Genomic DNA, 26609 nt, shown 5'->3' with positions numbered 1-26609 from the left:
ACTTTATGAACACATATCATCTAGCTCACTCAGTTCACAACAAATATCCATGTATTTATATTCTTCTTGTCCTAGATGCTTCAGGGCATGCTAAACTCACACTGGCTTTTCCAAGCCTAGGCAGAGTACTCTTAGCAGCAAACACACACTGGCTACCAACTCTAATTTAAAAAAATTCCTTCAGTAGCACCTTAAAGACCAACTAAGTTTTTATTTTGGTATGAGCTTTCGTGTGGTATGAGCTTTTCGTGTTTAGTTGGTCTTTAAGGTGCTACTGAAGGAATTTTTTAAAATTTTGCTTTGACTCAGACCAACACGGCTACCCACCTGTAACTCTAATTTAGTCATTCATTCATTGCATTTGTATCCCACTTTGTCAGCAAGGGGCCTAAGGTGGTGTACGTGGTTCTCCCTCATCTCACTTAATCCCCACAACACCCCTGTGTGGTAAATTCAGCTGAGAGGCAATTACTAGTTCAATGTCACCCAGTGAGCTTCATGACCAAGTGTTTCTCAAACTTGGGTCTCCAGCTGCTGTTGGATTACAACTCCCATCATCCTTAGCTCATAGGACCAGTGGTCAGAGATGATGGCAGTTGTAGTCCAACAAGTCTGAGAAGCACTGCTCTAACCAGTATGATTACAAGAGCGAAAGGAAAGCGTCTGCCATTTCCCATTCTTCAAGAATGAGTGATGACTTTCATCCCACCTAAAAACAAAGATGTCACTTGTAGCATACAAGAAGTTTATTTACCCCTAGATGCAAAGTGACTGCATCAACAGTCCAATGTGGTAAAATACTGGTAAAATATCAATTTCATATACTTTCAATGTAGGCTTCTGGAGTAAGAATTGTAATTGCAATACAGTGGTACCTCTTGTTGCGAACAGGATCCGTTCCAGAGGCCCATTCGCAACATGAAAAGGCCGCATCCTGAAGCGCCGCATCTGCGCACGCGCGTGACGCAATACAACACTTTTGTGCATGCGCAAAGCATGATTTAGTGCTTCTGCGCATAGGTTACGAATGCGCCAAACCCGGAAGTAACCCGTTCCGGGACTTCCAGGTTCGGCGTGTCCGTAACCTGAAAAGACGCAACCCGCAGCGGACTTATCATGAAGTATGACTGTAGTAGATGACTGCAAGTCAGTAAGAACACATGAACTTTTGTACATGATGCAAGATTATCTTGCTCTTGGGAGAAGAGAAGTAGCAGGTGTCTTAAACCCAGACTGTTTCTGCATCTGGGATGGGAATTAGTGCATATTGGGAGTTACTTAAACTTCCCCCCGCCCCGCCCCCCAGAGAGCTACTTCACAAGCTATGTTTTTCTTAAAAAGAAACAAGCAGATGTGAAACGTATGTATACACTGACACACGCAACAATTGCATAAGTTATCTTTTTGCATTTATGCACAGACTCAACAAAATTGCAGATATTAGAATATAAAGTGCATCTGAAAAACTTTCACCCATTTTCTGGCATCGCATCTACTAGTTGGCTTGTCAGATGAAAGATAATTAGGTAATAGTTGGAAGTCTTGAGGTTTAGACACACATAATTCAGTCTAGGTGTAGAATATCAGCCAAGATTTCTCTGCCTATCTATGCTACATTCCAGGAGCTGATCATATCAGCACTGCAGAAAAGATACTCACTTTCCATGTTGCAGCAGGAACATACCTTTGAAGACTATTTTGCTTAGAATTTTCTACCTCTGCTAAGATGATACAATATACTTCTCTGCCTGTTTGTCCATTGTACTGACCAGGCACAGAGTTTACTGATACAATTGTCTAGAATTCTCAAGATGAAAAGTACTTGTTGCCATACAAACAGAGAGCATTATGTTCAACATACAAATTGTGTGAGTGCACACAAACACACAAGCACACCAGAAGTGCCCAAGAAAATGAAACTGACAGCGAAAAAGAAGTTAAAGAATAGGGGTAGCTCATTAAAAAAGCAGAGAGAAGACTTAAAGAAAAGGGTGAAGAAGCAAAGCTGCTATACAATGAGGAGGTCAGAAGAAATCAAAGGGAGGCATGTTTAGTCTGGGGAAAAGATTGACAGAAGAGCTAGAATTCATCCTTTGCTTGAAATGGCCTCTGCTAAAACCTTTTTTGCTCCTTGCCTTAATCGCTTCCTGTCTTAGCTCCCACCATTCTTTTCTGGTGACCTTAGCAGATGTCTGCTTTGCTCAATAATTAAAAATGCATAAGTACCCATAATATTGCAACTACAATGCTCCTGCGAAGAGGGAACTTGCTTATGTACTCAATTACATTCCTGTGCCTGGTTTTGATCTTTGAATTAAAAACCCACCTGCCGTTACTGGTTTTTATTAGCCTTTCTTCATTCACTTAGTTTTGGCAGATATCCTTACCCAACTATCCAAAAGTATGTATTTGCCAGCCTGAAAGGACATAATCTGGTCCTGAACCTACTACCATATTTTTCCGTGTATAAGAATAGGGGTGTTTTTTTACCAAAAAAATAGGTTTAAAATTGTTGTTGTTGTTGTTTAGTCGTTTAGTCGTGTCTGACTCTTCGTGACCCCATGGACCATAGCACGCCAGGCACTCCTGTCTTGCACTGCCTCCCGCAGTTTGGTCAAACTCATGTTCGTAGCTTCAAGAACACTGTCCAACCATCCTGTCCTCTGTCCTCCCCTTCTCCTAGTGCCCTCAATCTTTCCCAACATCAGGGTCTTTTCCAAGGATTCCTCTCTTCTCATGAGGTGGCCAAAGTATTGGAGCCTCAGCTTCATGATCTGTCCTTCCAGTGAGCACTCAGGGCTGATTTCCTTAAGAATGGATAGGTTTGATCTTCTTGCAGTCTATGGGACTCTCAAGAGTCTCCTCCAGCACCATAATTCAAAAATTGGGGGTTGTCTTATACACGGGTAGTGCTGAGGGGTGTTTTCTTAATTAAGAGTCCCCAAAAATAGGGGGCGTTTTATACATAGGTGCGTCTTATACACGGAAAAATATGGTACTTTGGCCCCAGTACAGCCAAAGAGGGCCCAGTTCTCTCACTCAACTCCAGTGGGCTCAGCGTATGCTTCAAGGTGCTATCTGACTGAGGCCCATCTGGATTATACATTTAAAGAAGTTTAATACTACTTTGGCTTCCCCCCAAAGAATCTGGGGAACTGCAGTTTGTTAAGGATGCTGAGAGTTGTTAGGAGATCCCCTATTCTCCTCAGAAAGCTACAATTCTCGGAGTAGTTTAATAATCAATCTTCAGCTCTGTGAGGGAACTAACAACTCTCAGCATTCTTAAACTACAGTTCCCAAGATTCTTTAGGAGAAGCTAAGGCTGTTTAAAGTGGTATGATACCGCTTTAAACGTCTAGTGCAGATGGGACCCAGCAGACACAGCTTCACTGCTCTCTGGGCAATGCTTCCCTTTAAAGCAGCAATGTAGGCCAAGCAACAGTGGAGAGCATAGAAGACTACTATGTCCACAAGCTGGCAGCACAGAGCCTCTGGCTGCATACACATTATAAATTTAAAACAACCCCTCTCCGACCCCCAAAAAGAATCCTAAAAACTGTAGTTTACCCCCTCAATTCCCAGCACCCTTAAACCACAGTTCCCATAATTCTTGGAGGGGGGAATGCGCTTTAAATGTATGCTGTATACAGCCTCAATCTCCAGATCTAATTTGTGTGGGGGACTTTGCCTCTCTCAGAGCTCAAAATTAGCAGGACGCCAGGCACATTTTGTGCCTAAAAATTCTCCATTTGCAAACACCTCAAAAGGTCTGGGTGCCATTATTTGCACTTGGCTGTTACTCAAGGATTATGCAAATGTTATGTGCCTTGAAGCCTCAAAGTATACCTTAAGGATAGACAATATGTTAAGGAGTTTAACAATAAAGAGTAGTGCAGGCTTCCTCAACCTAGGCCCTCCAGATGTTTTTGGCCTACAACTCCCATGATCCCTAGCTAGCAGGACCAGTGGTCAGGGATGATGGGAACTGTAGTCTCAAAACATTTGAAGGGCCAAGGTTGAGGAAGCCTGGAGTAGTGTGTTTTGAAAACTGAAGTATGGTATCAATATTTTTATTGTATACATCAAATTAAACACATAATAGCAATTTCTGTTTAAAATGTGGCATTAACCATGTGTCATATATGTGATTTGCGTATTAGTTCATACTCATCAAAATAATAAATAAAAAGTGTTGCTGACCCCCCACAAATGGCGACTAGATATTCAGCAGGAAAAAGGAGCCTTTTATTTAAAATGCATCTCTGGGTTATTTGTGGGGCATAGGAATTCATTCATTTCCCCACACACACATAGTCCGGCCCCCTACAAGGTCTGAGGGACAGTGGACCCGCCCCCTGCTGAAAAGGTTTGCTGACCTCTGCTCTACACAAACTCAACAGCAGCTTTTGCTCCAACCAGTTTTGCTTCAAAAGGTGTTTATTCCCCCACCACAAACACACAAGGGTTATCTGCCTAAATAATGTTATTGCCAAATAGGACAAGGAAGATAAACTGTTGGAACAGCTTGGCCACAAGATCAAAGCACAACGCTTTGCAAGAACTCAGCTCCTCCACAGGCTAACTAAAATAATAAGCCAAGCTATTTAACATTCAGCAAGATACCCTGTAAGTGTGAGTGTAATGGAGCAGGACAGATTTAGGCTTATCCTTCAAATATAGCCATAGAAAGGACAGATTTAGTCTTATCCTTCAAATATAGCCATAGAAAGCAGGGGCTTTCAAAGTGGCCTTTGTTGATGACCACAGGCATGGCAGCTAATATACTGTACATGGTGTGGCCCTTATCAGTGGTTCACCCTATCCAGAGCGTTCCTCTTTGACCTTACAACTCCAGAGGGTAGACTCCCCATCACTAGTTCTGCCGCACTGCTCACTTCTGCCCCTTCTGCTGTCAGCTTCTGCTCTTGTTGCTGCCATGCCCTTCCTGACTCTTTGCTCCACCACTTTTCTTCCTGTTTGGCCCCTGTAACTTACCGGTAGCAACTATGCCAAACTACCCTTGAGATTACAACTGGGAAGCCATTTGAAAGTGTCAAGTATTTTGCAGCACAATTCTAGCAATTTCTATTTGCAAACCTACTTTTCTAAAGAGATGGTCTAGTGCTACTAGGTATAATATCCATTTAATGTCAGACAAAATTAATACGGGGCAACATAATGGTGTAAAAGAGGAATATACCACACACTATACCTATGCCTTGTTTTGCCTTTGTTCAACTGTATCAAGCAGAAATTGCTGGGCAATTACTGCTGTGTTTTGCAGCCTGTAAAAAGTACATTCTCAATACACTAAAAAGCGACAAAGAAATTTTCTTCCAGCTCAAGTTTAAAAGCCTTGCCCAAAATTGTAGGGTGCCATGTTTTCCCCAATGTCTGAAAAAGCATGCCATTTAATTCCCAGCCTTAGCACTGAACTTGATTCAACTGTCAACTGAGACTCTCTTGTGCTGCAAGCCAACGTAGTCTTGTCAACGGTTATCCGCCATAATTTTTGTTTCTGTTAGATACTAGATACCAGATGAGACCAGACTCAAACAAGGTAATGTTTATAGATAACAGAAACAATTTTGAGGAATCAGTATGTAATTTAGGATAGCAATGCTACTGCTCAAAAAAAGAGTAGAGGTCACTATGCTATCCTCTCTGGCACTTCAATATTAAATAATTTTTTGGGAAGTTAAGTGTACTGATTCTACAGCCTGTTCACATATGCTGCTTATTGTGAAGGTGCAAGCATCCTGTTACTCCACCCCCATGCCTGCTGCTGCTATGCAGCCAGAAATGAAGCTGTAGAATGGCTTTGCATTACTTCTGAATCTGGACCTCTCTCCCCCCAAGCACACACTTTTTTCTAGGGATGGTTGCTCTTTTATCGTCTATATGTACCTTTATAGTTAATGATGAGTTAAACCTTTGTCCCACATTATTGTCCGGCTTCTCTTAATGCTTCACAAGACTCATAAATTTGGTATTTTAATTGCACCTTTATGTGAGTCATGATAAACATTCACAATCAGCAAGTCAGTATGCTGCTGCCAAACCTTACTCAATTATCCATGTTCTTGGATGTAAGGAGTAATTGATACTTTCCCCAGCTTTCTTCCAAACATATTGAAAACTGAATTCTGACAACCTGCACAATTAATGCAAAATATACTCCTAGGCTTATAGGGTCAAGTGGATCCAGGATCCCTACATTGGCTGTTACATTCTAAAATGTTCTAAAACACCCTCCCAGTGTAAAGGAATATCCCTGCTGAGAAGAAAACTTCCAAGGAATGCTATCTACCATCCAGTGGAATCTAGCAGCATAAAGATAGATAAAATATACAATTCAAGGAAAGCAAACCATAATCTACTTCTAAATCATCATGATCTGAGTGGAATAGTTTTAGAGCAACTTTGCTGGCCTGGTTGGTTTTCCTGTAGCTCCATCCTCTGGCTAAAACTGAGAGGCAACACACAGGCAAAATTCCTTGTTTGACACCAGAAGTTCACAACTCACTGCAGACTCAACAATTGATCTGCCACAGTAGCAAAAATGGTTTAACTCTTTCCATTTGAATATAGCTATTTTCACTGCTGTGCTACCAGAAGCATGTCCTACACTTCCTTGTAGGAAAAGGGATTAGAAACCACAGTTGAGGCTGTTTGCATTTGGAGAGATCAAAGCTGTAAAAATGCAACAGTTCTATTCACAGGGAAAAATTCAGACCAAGGCAGCAAGTGGGGGGGGGGGATCATCCCTTAATTCCACTAGGATGTTTATGTCTCATGATCCCTCTGATCTATAAGCCTGGCTGTGATTTTCTAACCTGCAATGTTAAACATACTATGCCCACAAAGAAACAAGCTCTATGCAATTACAGTGGAAATAAAAAAATTACTGGTAATAAACACTATATTTCTGAATGAACTCTGTTGTTAGAACTGCAAAAATCTAACAAGCACTACTTAGAACTTGGTATTAAACCAGTCACTTAAAAAAATAAATCACAATGCTTGAGGTTTCATTTTATAGATATATATATATATATGAAAGGGAGAAGTGCTAACATGGGGGGGGGAGGAGATGCCCAAAGTCACTTTTTTCTGGACCTCTGGTTCCCATGTATGGTACAGTGGTACCTCGGTTTATGAACACAATTGGTTCCGGAAGTCTGTTCATAAACTGAAGCGTTCATAAACTGAAGCGAACTTTCCCATTGAAAGTAATGGAAAGTGGATTAATCTGTTCCAGACAGTCCGCGGAGTACTTAAACTGAAGCGTTCATAAACTGAAGCAAACTTTCCCATTGAAAGTAATGGAAAGTGGATTAATCTGTTCCAGACGGGTCCGCGGAGTACTTAAACTGAAGCGTTCATAAACTGAAGCATGGGTGTAATTGGTTCCGGAAGTCTGTTCATAAACTGAAGCATTCATAAACTGAAGAGAACTTTCCCATTGAAAGTAATGGAAGGTGAATAAATCCGTTCCAGATGGGTCCGCGGCGTTCATAAACTGAAAATTCATAAACCGAGGTGTTCATAAACCGAGGTTCCACTGTATTTATATAAAAATAAGTTCCACTGGATTGATTTTAGTGGGCATAAATGCACTTAACACAATCCTGGACTGAGGTCAGAAATTACAACAGCATCTGCATCTTTAACAGTGCTAGGATTTAGCAACATTTAAACTAAATTACACAGTAATTTTTATTTAATGACTTTATGGTGCCCTTCAGATGTCATTGATCTATAATTCCCATAATTTATTGCCCACTGGCCATGCTGGCTGGGAATGATGAGAGGTGATGCCCAAATACAGCTGGAGAGCACCAGGCTGAATAAGGCTGCATCATGCACATTTGATGAATCTCTTTTTCCTTACCTCTGACGGCACAAAGGGCAGCATTAAGGGCGGCAGTGGAGGCTTCTTCAGTTCTTCACATTTTCTCTTTTTACATATCCTGTGACTAGTTTTGCGTTTCCTGCAACAGCTGCATTCTTCACAGTTAGTTTTCCGCAAACATGGCTCGCACACCCCACAACGCCTTCGCTTCTTCTTCTCTAGCACAGGTTGCAAAGATGCAAGCGAGACAGGAAGACCGCCAGTTGGGTTCCCACAGGAGGCAGTCTCTGAAACTGCAACTAGATTAGCACCACATTTCCCAATGTCCTGAATGGGGTTCACAACAGTCCCACCACTTTCCAACTGCATCAATGGATCCTGAGGTTTTGGAATGGATTCATCTAGCACAACTGTCTTGGTATCTGCGTCCTCTGCAGCAGCTGATGGAGGCCCTGATTTAGCATCTTCAGACAAGTTTGGAAAACTTTCCTTAAAGATGTCGCTGCTTACCAGAACGGAATCTGCTGTACTTTCTAGGTCGAGGGGTGCAACAGGCACAGCACCTGAATCTAAAGTGAAAGTTTCTACGGCAATCTTTTCAAGTGTCTGCTCAAGATCTCCCAATATAAAACTAGTCAAAGAGGTATTAGAAACCTGTTCACATGCCAACATGTCATTTGTTTGGTCACATTCTAAATAAAGTTGCCTGGAGTTGAAATAAGAATCAAGTGCTTTTCTGCTTAGCTCCAGTTCCAAGTCCTTTGGTAAATGAGATTCCACACGAAGGCCTGGATCTTTTAAACAGCCTTCTGATTCAGAGATGCAGCACGATGCAGGTTCTACTTCTTGAATAGTAGGCTCAGGATCCTGATTGAGCTGAGACCCTTGTAACACACATGGGTCATCTAAATGCAATTTTGAGATCAATTCGGAGGTAATCAAAATGGCAGCATCAGGATCACCATCAGTTAGCACCAAATCACAGGTAGTTTTGGAGTGAGTGTCTGTGGAAAACTCTGACCTTTCTACAAGTTCCTTTGAGTTTGCTTCCGAGGAAAGACTTAATGCGGAATCGGAATGTGAACAGGTATACTGTTTGGGGGCAGGAGACGTATCCAAACAACTCTCAAAATGTGATTTCACAAATGCTCCCGAGTCATTCTCTTCATGTACCTTTCTAGGAATAGCAGAATCAAGATGAAAATGTGCAGGGGCAAGTTGAGTGAAATTTTCTTCACAGGTAGTCGGAGGCAAATATTTCAGAACCTGCTCTGTGGGCGCAGGTTCTGTGCACTTGCATGCCTCCTTTAATATCTCTGGATTTTGGGTACCTGGTACATCACCATTAGAAGCAGAAATGCCTTCTTCAGAAGGTGTCTCTCCCTTTTTGGCTTGACTTTCACAATCAGAGCAGTAGCCCCCTTCTGGATCACACAGATCCTCCTCCTCCTCCTCCTCCTCCTCCTCCTCCTCCTCCTCCTCCTCCGGAGAAGATAAAGCACCAACCTGGTTTAAATCCCTTCCAGCCTCTTCTGCTTCTTTCCTTTCTAATACACAAGAGGTTCTTGATTCAGGCTTCTCTCTTCTCCCCCCACTTTTCCCTGGGCTAGCTTTAGTTGCTCGCATGATTGTTGGCGTCTGGAACAGTCTATGGGGAAACTGTTTCCTGCGAAGAGTCATGGTAAAGCCATTGTAGCTCAAAGGAGGCTGGTTATGAAACAGAACATTATCAGTTAACCCCAGATCCATCCAAGATGTTCCAGACAAGGCTTTGGTGACGCTGCTCCTGAGAAATCTGCATGTTGCATTCAGTGGTGGTTTCTCTTCCTGTGTTTTTTTCTTGCTGTCATTCTTTCCTTCCAGGTGCTTTTTGCAGTTTGCTGAACTTTCTGCTTTTGGAGAAGTTTTCTTGGCATCTTTTGTTACTTGGCAAGATTTCTTTTTGACTGGGCTTGATTTCTTTTTGCTTCTCTCTTCCTTTTTAACTGATCGTGAAGATCTGGCATCACGAGCCATCTCTGTCAAGCAGCAGATGTGCAACTAGGAGTGGACTTAAAGATCATGGAGTCTTGTAAATGGTCTTCAGTTCAGCAGAAGCCAGCATATTCACCTGCGTAGTCCTTGTAGAGCACAGAGCTGAAATAGAAGATAGGAGTTTAAGATTATTATGGATGATTATATTTACATTGTTGTTGTTGTTGTTGTTGTTACATAGAACCCCGAAAAGCACTATCTTTACACTATTTCTCTGCATTCTTACAGATTGGGAAGAGGGAAGCTGAGTGACATTATCTTGCCTAATGCTGCCTAGAGAATTCATGGCACAGAAAATATGTTAGCTAGGGGCTTCCTGGTCCAGAGCTCAGTCTCTTTGGCCACTAGGCTACAGTGGCACAGTGTCTAAAAGTCACTAACAAGTTAGCATTGTGAGTGGAAAGGGCCATAACTCAGTGGTAGAGCACATGTTATGTAATCAAAAAATCCCAGCTTCAATCCTCGGCATTTCCAGGTATTGCTGGAAAGATTCCTGTCCAAAACCCTGGAGCTCTTCTGCTAGTCTGTGGACAATATAGAGTTAGATGGACCAACAGCCTGATCCGATACAAGGCAGCACCTTATGTTTAAACAAGTTTATTCAAATGCTCAACTAAAACACAGTACACTTGTAAAACAGCTGCTACATTTTATGTAATATTCCAAAACTGCTTAGAACATTTTGAGTTGTCCTCGAACTTTGATCCTGTTTGCATTCGATATTACAGTATATTGATTTCCTCATACTACCAATACAAATTTATTCAAAATAACCGCATCCAAAATTTGACAGAATAGCCTCAATATCGGGATCTACAGTAAGCTTGCAATTAATATGTGGGTTACGTTCTAGAGATTGTGCCTAAAGCCAAAATCGTGCATACTCAAAATACATTGGGTACAATGATGGATGGGCTTGGCACAACTTTTTCCCGGATGCCCGCCCCCTTTTATTTATTTTTAAATTGCCAAGCATGTAAAGCTGAATGTGCATAAGTTAAACATGTGTTAAGTTGCTGACTCACTGTATTTCATTTCCCAAATGTTTCTCTTTAATCTTAGCAACATTTCCTTTCAGACCTACATTTTCAGACCTAAAACAGGTTTGAGCTTATGCATGTTTACTCATAAGTAAATGCCACTTGAACTCAGTGGAATTGCTACCAACTAAGCATGCAAAGGATTGTAGACCTAAAATCTTGTACATTTCCCCCAGGATTTCCCCCCAGAAATTATTAACTTCCCTGCCACCTCACCAACAGTGATAAAATCCCTGCACACTTTGAAGAAAGCTAGGGATATCCCTATTGTATTTTAGGCATGCTCTTTTGTTTTGTTTTGTTTAAACCCACTCTAAAATATGTGCTGCAGTGATTCATTGTGATGGGAAGCAAGACTCTGAGGAGTTTGGAAAAGTATGAGCACATTTAAATAATGCCAACAAGAAAGATTAAAGGGAGGAGGGGGAAATGTCATGTATCGTGCTACCCAGCTAAGTTAGATGTATTCTAGAGTCCAACAGTGCAACCCTATGAAAACTTATCAGAAAGTCTCATTGTCCTCAGTGAAACTTGCTTCTGAGTAGACATGTACGGGAGGGCATTGTAAATCCAGCTTATCGGAACAGGATGACTGGGTATACAGGTTACAACTACCACATAGTCACATAGTCACATTCACCCACTGATTTGTGTGCTAACAATTCATCTGGTGTTGAGCTTTTGATGGCTCACCATGCATATCCAATGACATTAAATACCATTACAAGCCTCTTGTGCATCAACATTTGCATTAATAAAAACCACTCCATGCGAGGAGCTGCCACATCAAGAGTCCTCATGTGAGAGCAATTTATAGTAGCTGCAATGTGGTAATCATTATGCTTGTTCCAACCATCGGGTGTGCAGAGCTTCTTTTGGATGTGCCAAGGAATTGCACACTTCCCCTTATTTTTCATATGGCTTTCTGCAATACACTTTTTATTGCACAGTTTTCTCTTCAATAGCGGAACCCTTCCACATGGAATTCACAAACACTCATCACATGCCTTAAAATACTATGTACAGACATATATATGCAGCAAATTTATGTGGAACAAAACAGTTCCATTTCCACCTAAAGATGTTGAGCACAAGAATCCAGCTGGAGCTGATTCCCAAAGAAACAAATGTACAGTGGTACCTCGATTTAAGTACACAATTGGTTCCGGAAGTCTGTACTTAACCTGAAACGAACTTTCCCATTGAAAGTAATGGAAAGTGGATTAATCCGTTCCAGACGGGTCCGGGGAGTACTTAAACTGAAAGTACTCAAACCGAAGCGTACTTAAACCGAGGTATGACTGTAAAAGGATACATAGCACAATCTTACGTAGGTTTACTTGGAAGAGAAATCCCACTGAGTTGAATGGAGTTTAATGCTGTCAAATGTAGCTTTTCTGGACTGAGCAGGATGAAGAAGAGGAAGAATTGCTATGTAACCAGTAGGTGCTATAGATTCGCAAGTGCCCGCATCGCTATTATACAGTATTTGTCACCTAAAATACTATTCTTCAAAGCCCTATTAATCATCCATATTTGAACAAGGTACTCATTAGAATTGCTCAAAAGCATTGCAACCAATGCTGTGAACTGTTGAGAACTGACACTGTTTTTGATAGCTTTCCCAACTTAAACACATCTTCTGCAATTGCTATGTGTAAAAGGTAAAGGGACCCCTGACCATTAGGTCCAGTCGTGGACAACTCTGGGGTTGTGGCACTCATCTCACTTTATTGGCCAAGGGAGCCAGCGTACAACTTCCGGGTCATGTGGCCAGCATAACTAATCTGCTTCTGGCGAACCAGAGCAGCGCACAGAAACGTCGTTTACCTTACCGCCAGAGCGGTACCTATTTATCTACTTGCACTTGGACGTGATTTCGAACTGCTAGGTTGGCAGGAACAGGGACCGAGCAACAAGAGCTCACCCCGTCGCAGGGATTCAAACCGCCGACCTTCTGATTGGCAAGCCCTAGGCTCTGTGGTTTAGACCACAGCGCTATGTGTAGTTATGACAATTATTCTTGCATCTTACTAATGTATAGGAAACTGCCTTATACTGCGTCAGACCATTGGTCCATCTAACTCAGCATTGTCTACAATGACCAGCTGTGGTTCTACAAGATTTCAGGCAGCAGACATTCTCAGCTGTACCTGGAGATGCCAGGGACTTAATCTGGGTCCTTCTGCATGTAAAAGAGATGCTCCAACAATAAGCTATGGCCCTTCCTCATGGTCCTGCAATGACCACTTTCAAACAATACAATTTACAAGATCACTATCCATTGCAACTTGACACAGATATTTAAGAAGGATGACGAAGATGAAGACAACTTCCACAACCCTCCATGCTGCATATGTGCTTTTGGCTCAGCCTCAGACACATCGCCCATGCATTCCAGTGCCAAAATTTAGAAGCCCTTCAAGTGTCCAGAAAATGTGGCAGTCCAAAGAACAAGACAACCAGAACACTGGCCTGCAATATGACAAAATTTAACAAGAATTTAATGATGCGAAAATTTATTTAATTAAGTGAGGGAGAGGAATACAATTTCTCCCCCTTAAATAGAAGAGCACTTGAACAATGAAGACAGACACAAGGGGGTTGAGAAATCCCCTTCCTGTAAGAATATTGGTCAGGAACTGCAAAGATAAGAAAGCTCTAGCTCCAAGGCTACTGAAGAAGGAAGCAAGCTCTTGGTCCCTTCCAACAAATGGATAACTCTTTCTCATATGTTACCTTGTTGTATTACAACCTGAACTACGTATTTAAACTGCACACCCAGAATGATTTCCAGTTGTATACAACATTAAGGTGGCTAGGAATTTAATGTAATAATTCCCAGAGTTTGATGGAGGCAGTATAATCCTGGCAAATGCTTATCTCATCAAGATAAAAACTAGAATCCTCCCTACTCTTGAGGAACTTTCTCGCAAGTGTAGTACAGTGGTGCCTCGCTTAACGAACGTCCTGCTTAACGAAATTTCCGCTTAACTAAAGGATTTTTTGAGCAGAGGTTGCTTCGCTAGACGAATGCGTTTTCGTCTAGCGAATCGCGGTTTCCCATAGGAATGCATTGAAATTCAATTAATGCGTTCCTATGGGCAAAAAACAATTCGAAAAAAATTCAATGCATTCCTATGGGACTCGCTAGACGATTTTTTTCGTTATAAGAAAAGACCCGTGGAACGAATTAAATTCGTCTAGCGAGGCACCACTGTATTTCAATGCTGCTTAGCAACTGTTTATAGGTAGGCATTTGTTTTGCATGCATAATCCGGAATATCCAGATACCAAAACATTTCTTGCTCCTTCTTTGCTCCAGACTAAATGCTTTGAGCACTGCACCTACACTTTCCTATGCCCTGACCCTCAATACACTGGCCCCAATTCAGTGTATCATAGATTCAGATGGATCTTATGCATGCATATTGAGATGCTATCTGCTCTACCCCAGATTCTGTGAGGATGGATGTGTTGTTTAAGTAGCCATACATAGTCTTACAGTAAAATCCTAAGCATGTGTGTACTTTGAAGTCCCATGGACATTCACAATGCAATCCTCATGTCTACTCAGAATTCAATGGGGCTTGCTCCCAGGTAAATTCAATGGGGTCCAACTGAATTCAATGGGGCTTGCTCCCAGGTAAATGAGGTTAGGACTGCAGCCTTAGTCTCTAATAAGAGTACTTAGGCAGTGCAATGTTACACATGTTTATACGTAAGTAAATCCCACTGTGTTCAACTGAGTCCAAAGTGTGCATGTATTAGATTCCTAGATGCAGAACTTCTAACATAATTGTGGAGAAGTCAAGAGTTTCCCAAGCCTGGCCAGGAAAGGGTTAACCTACTGCCAAGAGGAGATGCCACTGATAGTAACTATCAGAGGCACAGGGCTATGCTATGCTTAAGCCAAAGTCACATGACCAATTGCCTAAGAAAAGGACAGGCTAGGCTTAAGAGAGGGGGGATTTTTTTTAGAAAAAGAGTTGTATTTGGAGTTGGGGGAGGGGGGGAAATAGAAAAGGAGAGTAAAAGAGAACAGAGCTTCCTATTAGGCTTAAGGAGGAAGGGATCATATATTCCCCGAACGTAGCTAACCAAATTAAAAACAACACTGAATTTAAAAGGGAAAAAGTATCAGGCACTGAATTGCAGAAATTGTAGTTTTATGCACAAGCTGTGCAAGTTGTCACTTCACACCCTGTCACTTCCTCAGCACATACAGGCTTCACTATGGAACCAGTTATGAATTAGCCTTAAAAAAATGAGTTGGGGAGGGAGGGGAAGTAGGCGGTCAGGATATTAGTTTGCTAACAGTGCAGTCCTCTGCATTCTTGCTCAGAAGTAAAACTTTGCTATGTTAAACGCAGCTTACTGTGAATGCCATATAAGCTTAGGTTTGAGTACTTTCAGTTTAAGTACTCCGCAGACCTATCTGGAACGGATTAATCCACTTTCCATTACTTTCAATAGGAAAGTTCGCTTCAAGTTAAGTACGCTCCAGGTTAAGTACGGACTTCCAGGACCAATTACACTCATACTTCAGGTTAAGTACGCTTCAGGTTGAGTACTCCGCAGACCCGTCTGGAACGGATTCATCCACTTTCCATTATTTTCAATGGGAAAGTTTGTTTCTGGTTAAGTACGCTTCAGGTTAAGTACAGACTTCCGGAACCAATTGTGTACTTAAACCGAGGTACCACTGTACAGATGGATTACCAAGGCTGAGCAGGATGTAGGGGGTGTTAGGGGAAGGGAACATGTCATGGTCCTCCTGGGGTAGTTTGTCTACCTTTGGTCCCCACCCTGCACTCACCTGTGGCTCCTAGAAGCTGTCAGTGTGTGACAGCAGCCATACCCCCGGAAATGGCTTTGACCGGCAGCTAAGCAAGGTAAAGGTAAAGGTAAAGGTACCCCTGACCATTAGGTCCAGTCGCGGATGACTCTGGGGTTGCAGTGCTCATCTCGCTTTACTGGCCGAGGGAGCCGGCATACAGCTTCCAGGTCATGTGGCCAGCATGACTAAGCTGCTTCTGGCGAACCAGAGCAGCGCACGGAAACGCCGTTTACCTTCCTACCTATTTATCTACTTGCACTTTGACGTGCTTTCGAACTGCCAGGTTGGCAGGAGCTGGGACTGAACAACAGGATTCTGATGGGGATTCTGATCGGCAAGCCCTAGGCTCTGTGGTTTAGACCACAGTGCCACCCACTGTGGTAAGGGTAAGGGTAAGGTAAAAAGGTAAAGGTAAAGGGACCCCTGACCATTAGGTCCAGTCGTGACCGACTCTGGGGTTGCGCGCTCATCTCGCATTATTGGCCGAGGGAGCCGGCATATAGCTTCCAGGTCATGTGGCCAGCATGACAAAGCCGCTTCTGGCAAACCAAAGCAGCACATGGAAACGCCGTTTACCTTCCCGCTGTAGCGGTTCCTATTTATCTACTTGCATTTTGACGTGCTTTCGAACTGCTAGGTTGGCAGGAGCAAGGGTAAGGTAAGGGTAGCCAATAGATCATTCAGTGAGTTTGGAACTTTCCCTGCATGTGAAGACAGTCTCTGGTGAACTGAGAGGATGAGACCCATAGTGGGACCAGTGGTCAAGAAGGCGGTTTCTGCACATGCTGTAGAGGGGGAGATGAGGAGCAGATGGGGCTTGTCAACCTGGAAAGGTAACCCAAATTCTGACCATAAACCTTGTAGCATATCTTTGTGAGATCAAAATGCTAAGGAGTAAACCCTACACAAATACAGAGTACAGTCCCTAAGGCAGTTGGATGGTGCCTCGTAACCTCCTTCCGGCAACTCCTGCAGCCAAGCTGGTGCCAAATGTATTGCTCTGCTTTCCTTTGGACCACATCAGCAAGGCCGACAGTGGGTTCTTGTCGTCTGGACAACCTAGGATCTCCATACATACTGCCCAGACTTGCGACTTTGGTACTGCTAATGCAGCGGTTTGATTTCACCCCCGCAGGTGCACTCCATTGTCTCTCGAGACAGATGGATGCTAACAAGAACCACCAAGGCTGAGAGAAGACTGGCTCCCCTCAGTGAATTTGTGGCTGATGTGAAGTCAAGAACAAGGAAGCAAGACAAGGAAGGCCACCTAGACCTCCTTTCTTCTGGAGCCAGGTGGGTACGTTGGGGTAATTGGGCCTCCCAATAATCACCATTCACTTAAAGCGGACTTTTATCAACTATGAATTTCACCATTAAAAAAAAATCAAATCACAATTCCTAGTGCTGCCATAGTGGTGCATAAGCATGGAGCCAATTCACAGATCCTTATGGCTCCTCATAGTTTTACACGTTCTCCTCCCCCCCCCCAAAATAAATAAATAAATAAATTGATTCATTCATCTGTGTCCGCATATGTGTCCTGTGATTTGTTGGTGGTTTTGTTGGTCCCCTGTGCAATAGTCATGAAAACCCATGGGGAACTGCAATTTTTTACTATGTACCAATGTAAAGTTGATGGGTGTTGTTTTCAGGAAAAACATATCAAATCATGCAGATTCAAGAAGATAAAATTTAATTCTACTAGACCTGATTTTTACTCAGACCCTGTGGAAAAGCAAAACGCATGTGTGGCCAGGCGCACTTTCTGTTTCTATCTGTTGGTAGAGAGGAGGGGGGTGGAAACTCTGTCGCTTTCTCAAAATTCCAAAATGTGTCCATGGGCCCATAAAGACTGGTGAACCCTGAACCAAAGAATCCACAGCTCAGTCTAGGCTAGTGAGCTTCTCCCTCAAGCTGGCTTCATCACAAAACATATTTGAGCAGCTGCAGGGACCCACCAGTGATATCTGCTGTGAGATCCCCCTTAAAAAAAAAATTCCAGCACTCTAAGGTCCTGGCAGTGGTGTCAAGAGTTTATTAAGAGCATTGTTGCTGACTGCTATTGTTGCTGCCAGTGGTGGCACCGAAGTCATGGAAGCACCAGAAGGCATTTTGCTGTAGGTTCTCTGAAGCTCAATGCATCTGCTTGCCTAAAGCAAACAACTTACAGGCACAAATGTGTTTCAAACTGACATTGACTCTCACAAGGAAAATCTTAGAGCAGATCAAGCCTAAGAGATGTTTTCCTTTGCCTTATGCTCCGTCTGGGGCAAAATACAATCATGGTTTCATCGGAATACAAAACTGCCAGTAAATCTACCCACTGCTTCAAGATTTAATACAATTACTGTTCTCACTAAGCAATGCTTTAGTACCAACATCTCTTTTGTCACTACATCCAAGTGATCTATGCACAAAGCCATTACACATAAATTACTTAAGGATGGGCTGTGGGCTACACTGACAACTTTTTTAATGGGTTCCGTCCATTTTCAAATCTACATTTTTTATGTAAATTATATTTTAAGCCACGATGACTGAATCTCTCAAGTTTCACAACTTGCTTATTACATATCTGTGTTTTTAGAAATGGAACATTTTCATTTGGCTTTGGCAAATGAGTGCTCGTCAATGCAACTCCAATCAATCCATTTGTTCCCACAAGATTTTAGAACCACTTTGCACATTATAGAACCATCCAGGAATAAACACAGTAAACATGCAAGGGAGAGACACCTTCGGGTGTTCACCCTATTCAAACGTGCCGAGAAGAAAATGTTCAGAAATGTTATTCATCCTGCACAAAGTGCAACATATCAAAAATCCAAGCAGCTGTAGGATAGAGCTGCTCCAAAGACTTATATCCCTGCTTATATCACAATTAACAAGCTATTGCAAATATAACATTTAATATGTGATCTGCCAGTTAGAACTGCATTCCAGCGGTGTCTGCTATGAGAAGCACATGAAGTGGGAAGGAAACACACACGCCTCCAAACATGCGGTGCGCAAATGGGAACAACGGCCAATCACAGCTCCCCTATCCATTTCCCCATGCGCTTGAGGACACGTGTCTCCCTGTCACAATTCATATTGGAGTAATATGGACAAGTTCAAATGGCAGTTTCATCTGCAATAAATGCAACACTTGGGTATTAAAACCAGGAAGTGTGTACCTTGAAAGCGGCAGAGATTTTCCCTGGTGGGCTCAAAAGCGCAATTCTAGACACTGTGCACATCTTGCAATTCCGCTGTCTGCGATGTGGTTGGGCAAGGGGCACACAGATAAGTCAGCGTGTGTGCATTTACAGACACTGTGCGGACGGCAGGGATCGGATGCACATCTTCCCCCTTTTCAAACAACTGAAAGGCCCTCGCCTTTCTGCAAGGAGAAATGCTACAGCCCCCGCAAAATACAAGGACCAGTGTGTCTTGCTAAAAGCCCCTTGCTGTCAGGACCCTTCAGACTGAGGAGATTCTGCAGCCCCTGATCTGTTTTTTAGGGAAGCAGAACAGAGAACTGCTCGCTCATGACTCAGGCTTATGCAGTGACAAGACGACTGGCCTCCCTCCTGACTTTTTGCATCTGCACGTACTCCAGGGGCAGTTGCATTTGCAAGGGGGGGGGTCGTATGCAAATGGACAGCCTCCTGCGCTCAAATGGGGACTCTGGAGGCAAGTATGCAGAGGCAAGCCTCCTGCCCGCTTCTCCTCCGAACTGGCTTTTAAACAAGCTGGCCTGTTGAGCAATACTACTGACATATAGAGAAACTCATTCCCCCCCGGACCCCACCCCCAAGCGAGATATCAGCAGCGAGAGGGGGAAGGGGGAGGACCAAGCCGTTGCCTCTGCTCTTGTTTCAAGCAGATGGCTTCCTGGAGTGGGATTTATTTCTGCAGGAGGTAGAAGCCAGCGGTGGCCTACAGCTCTCATCATTGTACAACTGCTCACAAGGGCTGCCGAGGAACCAAACAATGGGTTAAATTCGATTTTAAATTGACGACAGTGCGATGATTAATTAACTCTACTGAGATCAGCCTAGATGCACTGCTGGGAAATCGAGATATACAGCAGAGCTTAACCCATTGCGTGGTGTGTGTTTTTTGCTTTTAAAAGCAATAGTAATGCAGTTTAAGCAAACCGGGGGGGGGGTGGGTTTAAAGGCCAGTTCGAGAAGTTTGACCTTTCCTTTTCCCCAAAAAGCAAACGCTTGAGAAAAATAGCCAGTTTCGTTAAAACAGTCTGGCCCCCAACCCCTTTGTATGCAAATATGAGGCAGTTTTGCTTGCCTGGCGGGTTTTTCCGGACAGACTTGGGCTCCTTCAAGGCAAACTTGCACTAAGGCGGTCACAGATCCGACCTTGTGGAGGATTTTGGATTTTTTTAATTAAAAAAATATAAATGTGGGGATCTTTTTTCCCCCCTCCTAACTGGTGCAAACTGCCAAGTTCTCGGTCCTCCTTTCCCTCCCGCAACCAGCAGCAGAAACCTCCCTGGCACTTTTCTCAGGGTTCCACAAACTTTTAATTGCATTCCGCTTCTCCACGTCTAGCCTGGAGGAAAGTGCAGCCAACTTTTCGGAATGGGCTCTTCTCGCCAACCCGCTGGGCAGACAAGGAAAGTTCGCATACTAAGCGAGGCTGCTTCTCCACCATCCCCTCCCCACCCCATTAGCTTCTCTGGGAACAGATCCCTTAATACGTACCAGGCTCGTTGCGTTGTCAATAAGATACTAACAGGAAAAGGCGCATGACTTTGCAATCCACAGCTGCAAAACAGCAAGGAAACTTTCATGGCTCATCCTTGAAGGAAGGAAAATAAGCACCTAGGTGGAATATGGAGACCCCCCGCACCCAGCAATGGGGGAATAAAACGTGCTCTTCCTGGAAGGTTATATCTTCCCCGGACAGACCCTCCGAGAGGGAGGCTAGGCTGCGCTTTGCTTTCGAGCTGGACGGAGCCCTCCTAGTGAAAAGTAAGATGCGAGCTGGATCGCAACTCCGGAGTCGGATTGCTTACCTCTCGACCCCGGACTCTTGGGGCCACTGACTAGCGCAACTTTTAAAGTTTCACTCAAGACGCCCTGCACAGTATAGTGCTTAGGTCTACAAAGGTGGGAGGAAAGAAACACCCCCCCTACGTTTTGAAGAATCAGGCATAAAACTGTTCTAATATTCAAATGCATCGAATGATGCAAAAAGAAATGGCTAGAATATACATTTGGCTTACTGTATTTCCTGCAGTTTAACACTGTTCACATGTGGGACAAATATTCCCTAGTGTTAAATGGCTCTAGCACTCCACAAAATCCAAATACATAAATTTTTATTAATAACAATGATGATGATATTTGTTAATTGCTTGTTGCACACAAAACTTGTAACATGTTTAAAAACATAAGCACGAGAACAGAAGGAACAGTCACAAAAGCACATGCCATTTACAGTGGTACCTCGGTTTATGAACATAATTGGTTCCGGAAGTCTGTTCATAAACTGAAGCGTTCATAAACTGAAGCGAACTTTCCCATTGAAAGTAATGGAAAGTGGATTAATCTGTTACAGACAGGTCCGCGGAGTACTCAACCTGAAGCGTACTTAACCCGAAGCATGGGTGTAATTGGTTCCGGAAGTCTGTTCATAAACTGAAGCGTTCATAAACTGAAGCGAACTTTCCCATTTAAAGTAATGGAAAGTGAATTAATCCGTTCCAGATGGGTCTGCGGCGTTCGTAAACTGAAAATTCATAAACCGAGGTGTTCATAAACTGAGATTCCACTGTATACAGATACTCAAAGCCACCCTCCAGCAGAAAGCTTTTACAGTAATGGCCTTTTATTTAAAAATGAATGTATGCACACGATAATATTCACTCCAAAGTTTGATCTTAAGTATTGTTGGGAATGATTATTCCTGTTTAGTTAAACTGATTTAGCCATGCCTAATTCTTCTTAAGATCAGACTGTAAAATAATTTGGTGCTGTCAGTGCTCAATTATTATTGCCTGCAACAGAGAGATTCGATTCAGGTGCATTGGGAGTTAGGTCCATAGCTGTGGTGCCACCACAGAGAAGGACCTCTCCCTGCAGCCAAGCACTTTGCATTCTGCAACACTGTGGTTGATACAACCACCATCAAAACAACAAAAAACTTACATGCCTCTTCTAAGCTAGAAGTAAAAAGCCAGTCACAGAGACCACACAATCAATGCCTGCTCATATAGTTCATTTCTCTCTGCTTTTATCATCACAACAATCCTGTTAGGCTGAAAGGAGCAGTTGCCAAAGTTCATCTAATTAGATTTGAACCCTGGTCTTCCTAGCCTAAACCCAATGCTCAAACCACCACAATTTATATACATAGCCTCCTGCAGCTGTTGAAACCAACCTAGATGAAGTTACTAATGCACATGAACAACAAGGATTGGCTGTACTACATAATTGCATCCAATCCCACCAATTAAAGCATAAATATGCTTATTGGAGGCTTTCTACTGGTTTTCTGTTGTCCCTTTGCAAAAGACAAACAGCACTAGATACTTAAGGTAATTTAGCATCACCAGTGCCTGTTACCAATTTTTGTTTTACTCCATGCTTTGACAGCAGCTCAATTTCCATATATTAGCCATGTGATGAGCATTTAAAAACTTCCCCTGCTGATTTATCCATACCAAGTTGTGGTTTAAAACAGAAAAGTGCAACAGGCTAGGCTTCTCCTCCCTCTCCCCCAGCTAGCTGGCAGCTATAAAGTAATTGAAGCTGTTTGCGGACAAACGCCGGCTCCCTCGGCCTATAGAGCGAGATGTGCGCCGCAACCCCAGAGTCAGACACGACTGGACCTGATGGTCAGGGGCCCCTTTACCCTTTACAGGTCAAATAATATAACTCAGTATATATCTAACTATTGTTTCCCAACATAGTGGAAAGTATTCAGGTGAGCTGCGAGAAAGCATCACACCTTATAATATTCATAACCATGTTCGCATTTCCATATGGGAGTACTTTGCTCTCACTTTGACTTCAGTTGTAAAGCATTACATTGCTGTTGTCCTCCGATTTAACTAGGGTTGCCAGACTCAATAGAGGACAGGACTTCTGTGCCTTCAATCGCCCTGCTCTCTTTTGAGTCTGGAAACCTTAAAGATAAACCAGCAGACCCTTTGTTTAATTCCCAAGCAAAGGGTCTGCTGGTTTCTCTTTAAGGTTTCCAGACTCAAAAGTGAGCAGGGCAATTAAAGGCACAGAAGTCCTGTCCTCTATTGAGTCTGGCAACCTTAGATTTAACTATTGTTCTCTTTGTCCTGAAAAGTAGTTGCTGCTGCCTGTGTTTATCTGTGCTGGGTATGACCAAATATTTTGCCTGTTAAGAGGGCACCCTAACTAAAGTACTTTTGCAAAAGGGGATGGGAGGTGTAACCATAGATCAGAAGGTGGTGGTGGTTTTGTTAAAATTTATATATCACCCTTCATTTGAAGAATAGTTAGTTAAAACAAAACAACCTCCCAAACATCTGCACTAGTATGAACCACTAATGAAGCATGACATCAGCTTACATCACATTCAGAGTTAAAGAGAATTGTAGAGCCAAATATTATTTACAGGACAAGCAAGTATAGTTTGTCAGTTATGGGATTTAATACTGAGATTACAGTACCTTGACACCTTGTTTCTTATTCGATTTATAACCCATTTTATAACCTTGATGCTTATTTGTATGCATGGTTTTATCCCTGTCACATACCTCAGTAAATGCGCATTAATGGATCTGATCCATACACACACCATTTGAATGGGTACCAGTTTATGCCCACAAAAGCATCCAGCAGAGCACAATTAACTAGTGACATCACCTTGCAGAGAAGGATTGCCATTTCACTGGAGGCAGTGATGACTAAATATAAATAAGTATATACAAATTATATAGAAAACTAAGATGGGCAGAATATTAACACTTTTTGGTTTTCACTAAGCCTTGTTTTCAGAAATGTGCAGGGATTGAGAGTGCATTTATTTATTTATGTTACTGAGGAATAACCTTCTGAAATGAAAATTTGCCAATGCTATTTACATCTACTTATTTATTTATCAATAAAATCATTTATAGGCTAATACAGTTAATGTAATAACACTTGAAACCAGTGTCTAAATCAGTGTCAACAGCAGGCTACAACTGTTTCCAATTAAACCAGTAAAAAGCCATAGCCTTTTTTAAAACAGAAATGAATGACAGTTTAAAGTCCAACTCACCATACAAATAAAGAACAGATTGAAAAAGAAACGTATTTAAAGCCCACCTAAATGAAAGCAGGGAGTGGGCTAGACACACCTCTCCATGATGAGTGGGGAAGTTTCGTAAATGTGGGGCCACAGTGCAAATGCCATGTCCTTTTTTTTAAAAGGACTCTATGCAATTCTACCAGATCTGCCAACTGTTGGAAGGCATGGTGTGCTATTGATTTAGCTGAAAACTCTTTTATGGTAAGAGCAGAATAGCACAAAGACCTTTTATAAAGTCAAAAGTATGGGTGTGAGAAAACCATTGATGGAAGAATTAAAGGTGATGGAAGTTCTAAGAAAGTGCCTCATCCTGAGTGAAATATAAAGCAAGAACTTCCCATAGGCCCTGCTTATATTTTTCAACAGTGTTGTGTGTATATTTTATCTTCTTGCAACACTTCCTTCCTATAAAACATGGGTAAGCAAACTAAGGCCCGGGGGCTGGATCTGGGCTAATCACCTTCTAAATCCAGCCAGTGGACGGTCCAGGAATCAGCGTGTTTTTATATGAGTAGAATGCGTCCTTTTATTTAAAATGCATCTCTGGGTTATTTGCCGGGCATAGGAATTTGTTCACCCCCCCCCTTCAAAATATAGGCCAACCCCCCCCCCCCAGGTCTGAGGGACGGTGGACCGGCCCACAGCTGAAAAAGTTTGCTGACCCCTGCTATAAAACATACGGTACTCTGGTACTCTCACATACATCAAAATGATGTCTGTACTACAGCAGCAATTGCCATGTTGAGGGTCATGCTCCATTAGGACAGGCTGTAGTTTAAGAGACTAGAGTCTTATGTGGGAAATGTCACATTCAGAAACAGGATCATGAGACCTTTAATTTTCAGCACATCAGTCCCACTGAACAGAAAAAGGTGATCTATTTCAAATTGAATAAGTAAACCAGATCTCTCCAATGAGCTGTGTTTCTGCAGTTTTGAAACAGCATCCTTAAGAGTGGAGTATGGTCCAGTGAGAGCTGGACCATAAAGAAGGCTGATTGCCGAAGAATTGATGCTTTTGAATTATGGTGCTGGAGGAGACTCTTGAGAGTCCCATGGACTGCAAGAAGATCAAACCTATCCATTCTTAAGGAAATCAGCCCTGAGTGCTCCCTGGAAGGACAGATCGTGAAGCTCAGGCTCCAATACTTTGGCCACCTCATGAGAAGAGAAGAATCCTTGGAAAAGACCCTGATGTTGGGAAAGATTGAGGGCACTAGGAGAAGGGGACGACAGAGGACAAGATGGTTGGACAGTGTTCTCGAAGCTACGAACATGAGTTTGACCAAATTGCGGGAGGCAGTGCAAGACAGGAGTGCCTGGCGTGCTATGGTCCATGGGGTCACGAAGAGTCGGACACGACTAAACGACTAAACAACAACAACAATGGTCCAGTGAGCAGCTTCTTAGGCTTGGACTTGAATGAGTGGGTTCATCTACCATGGATGCACTAAGCAGCCTGGGAGAAATCCCAGCTTCCCTCAGCTTCAGATCCTCATCTGTAAAAAGGCAAAATAAGTTACCTACCTAGCACATAACTTCAAAGGTTAGATGCAGCAAGGCTCAACACTGACTGCAAGGTATCCCATTAGAATTGGATCTGAAAGTCCCCCTTTGCTGTGTTCCTGTGTCTGTTGTTGCAAAAAAAAAAGTGCTTGTTCCTCTCCCCTTTAAATTTTATCTATCCCTTACAAGGAACACCAGTGTAAATACTGAAATGTATTTACTGTTTTAAAGTGTTAATTGCCACAATCTTTCATTTGTTCACTTTGAATTTGGAGATTTGTATGGCATGGCTCAAACTGCATTTTAGCTATCTAATCTATGGCTATGTACACATTAGCAGCTTAAAATGCAGCAAAGTAATCCCCCCCCCTTTCAAATACTTTTAAACATTGCTGTACACAGCAGAGAGAGAGTGGGGACATCTTCATTTGATGCACATTACCTGACATGTATCTCCATGTCCCTGTCCCTCCTGTTCATCAGAGCTGTCATCTGCCCATGCACAATGGCTGTCTCAAATGTACACACCTCAGCTTGTGGTTTACATTTTCAAACTGGATGGAAGCTGGTTTGAGGGGAAGTGCATCAAACACAAGTATTTGTGCATCAAACACAAGTACAAAGAAACACAAAAATACACATGAATTGTGGCTAAAGAGAGACTAATGTACCAGTGGTGGGAGCACACTGGAGCTGGAACAAATGGTAATGTGTGGACAGCATTTATCTCTACCTCTTTCATAAGGGCTTTTTGAAGAGGCATAAATAAATGCATTCCAAAAAAATTTAGTTTAAAGAAAACATTTTAACCAAGTAATGAAATGTGAAGGTGATGGTGACAGGGTGTTCCACCTCACCCCTTATATATAGCTTCACATTGGACAACACCTTTATTGATTGATTGATTGAATTTATATACAGGCCTATACCAGGAGGTCTCAGGGTGGTTCACTGAATAAAATCAAGATATAAAACCACAAATACATAATAAAAACAAAAACTATAATGTAATCAGGAAAATCTTCATTAAGGCAAGATGTTACACAAAGGGAGGGAGG

At 42.6% G+C, this 26609-nt stretch overlaps 1 protein-coding gene across 2 annotated transcripts in view; it reads right to left on the bottom strand.

The window, feature by feature from the left end:
- Positions 1–26609, bottom strand: part of TET1 (tet methylcytosine dioxygenase 1) — a 75639-nt gene that overhangs the window by 47233 nt on the left and 1797 nt on the right. The window contains exons 1-2 of one of the 2 annotated variants that reach the window (XM_088669531.1): positions 20476–20717; positions 7895–9991 (exon numbers count right to left, since the gene is read on the bottom strand). In XM_088669531.1, the coding sequence (XP_088525657.1) occupies positions 7895–9871 (1977 nt within the window). In that variant the 5' untranslated portion in view covers positions 9872–9991; positions 20476–20717. Of the gene's footprint in view, positions 1–7894; positions 9992–20475; positions 20718–26609 lie in introns of those variants that run through there. The other variant, XM_088669532.1, reaches the window with a different exon arrangement.

This window comes from Zootoca vivipara, chromosome 5 (assembly GCF_965207765.1).
Source record: "Zootoca vivipara chromosome 5, rZooViv2.hap1.1, whole genome shotgun sequence".
In the NCBI taxonomy this organism is placed as follows: domain Eukaryota; kingdom Metazoa; phylum Chordata; class Lepidosauria; order Squamata; family Lacertidae; genus Zootoca; species Zootoca vivipara.
The sequence above is the reverse complement of the archived record's forward strand: the minus strand, read 5'-3'. Positions and strand labels throughout refer to the sequence as shown.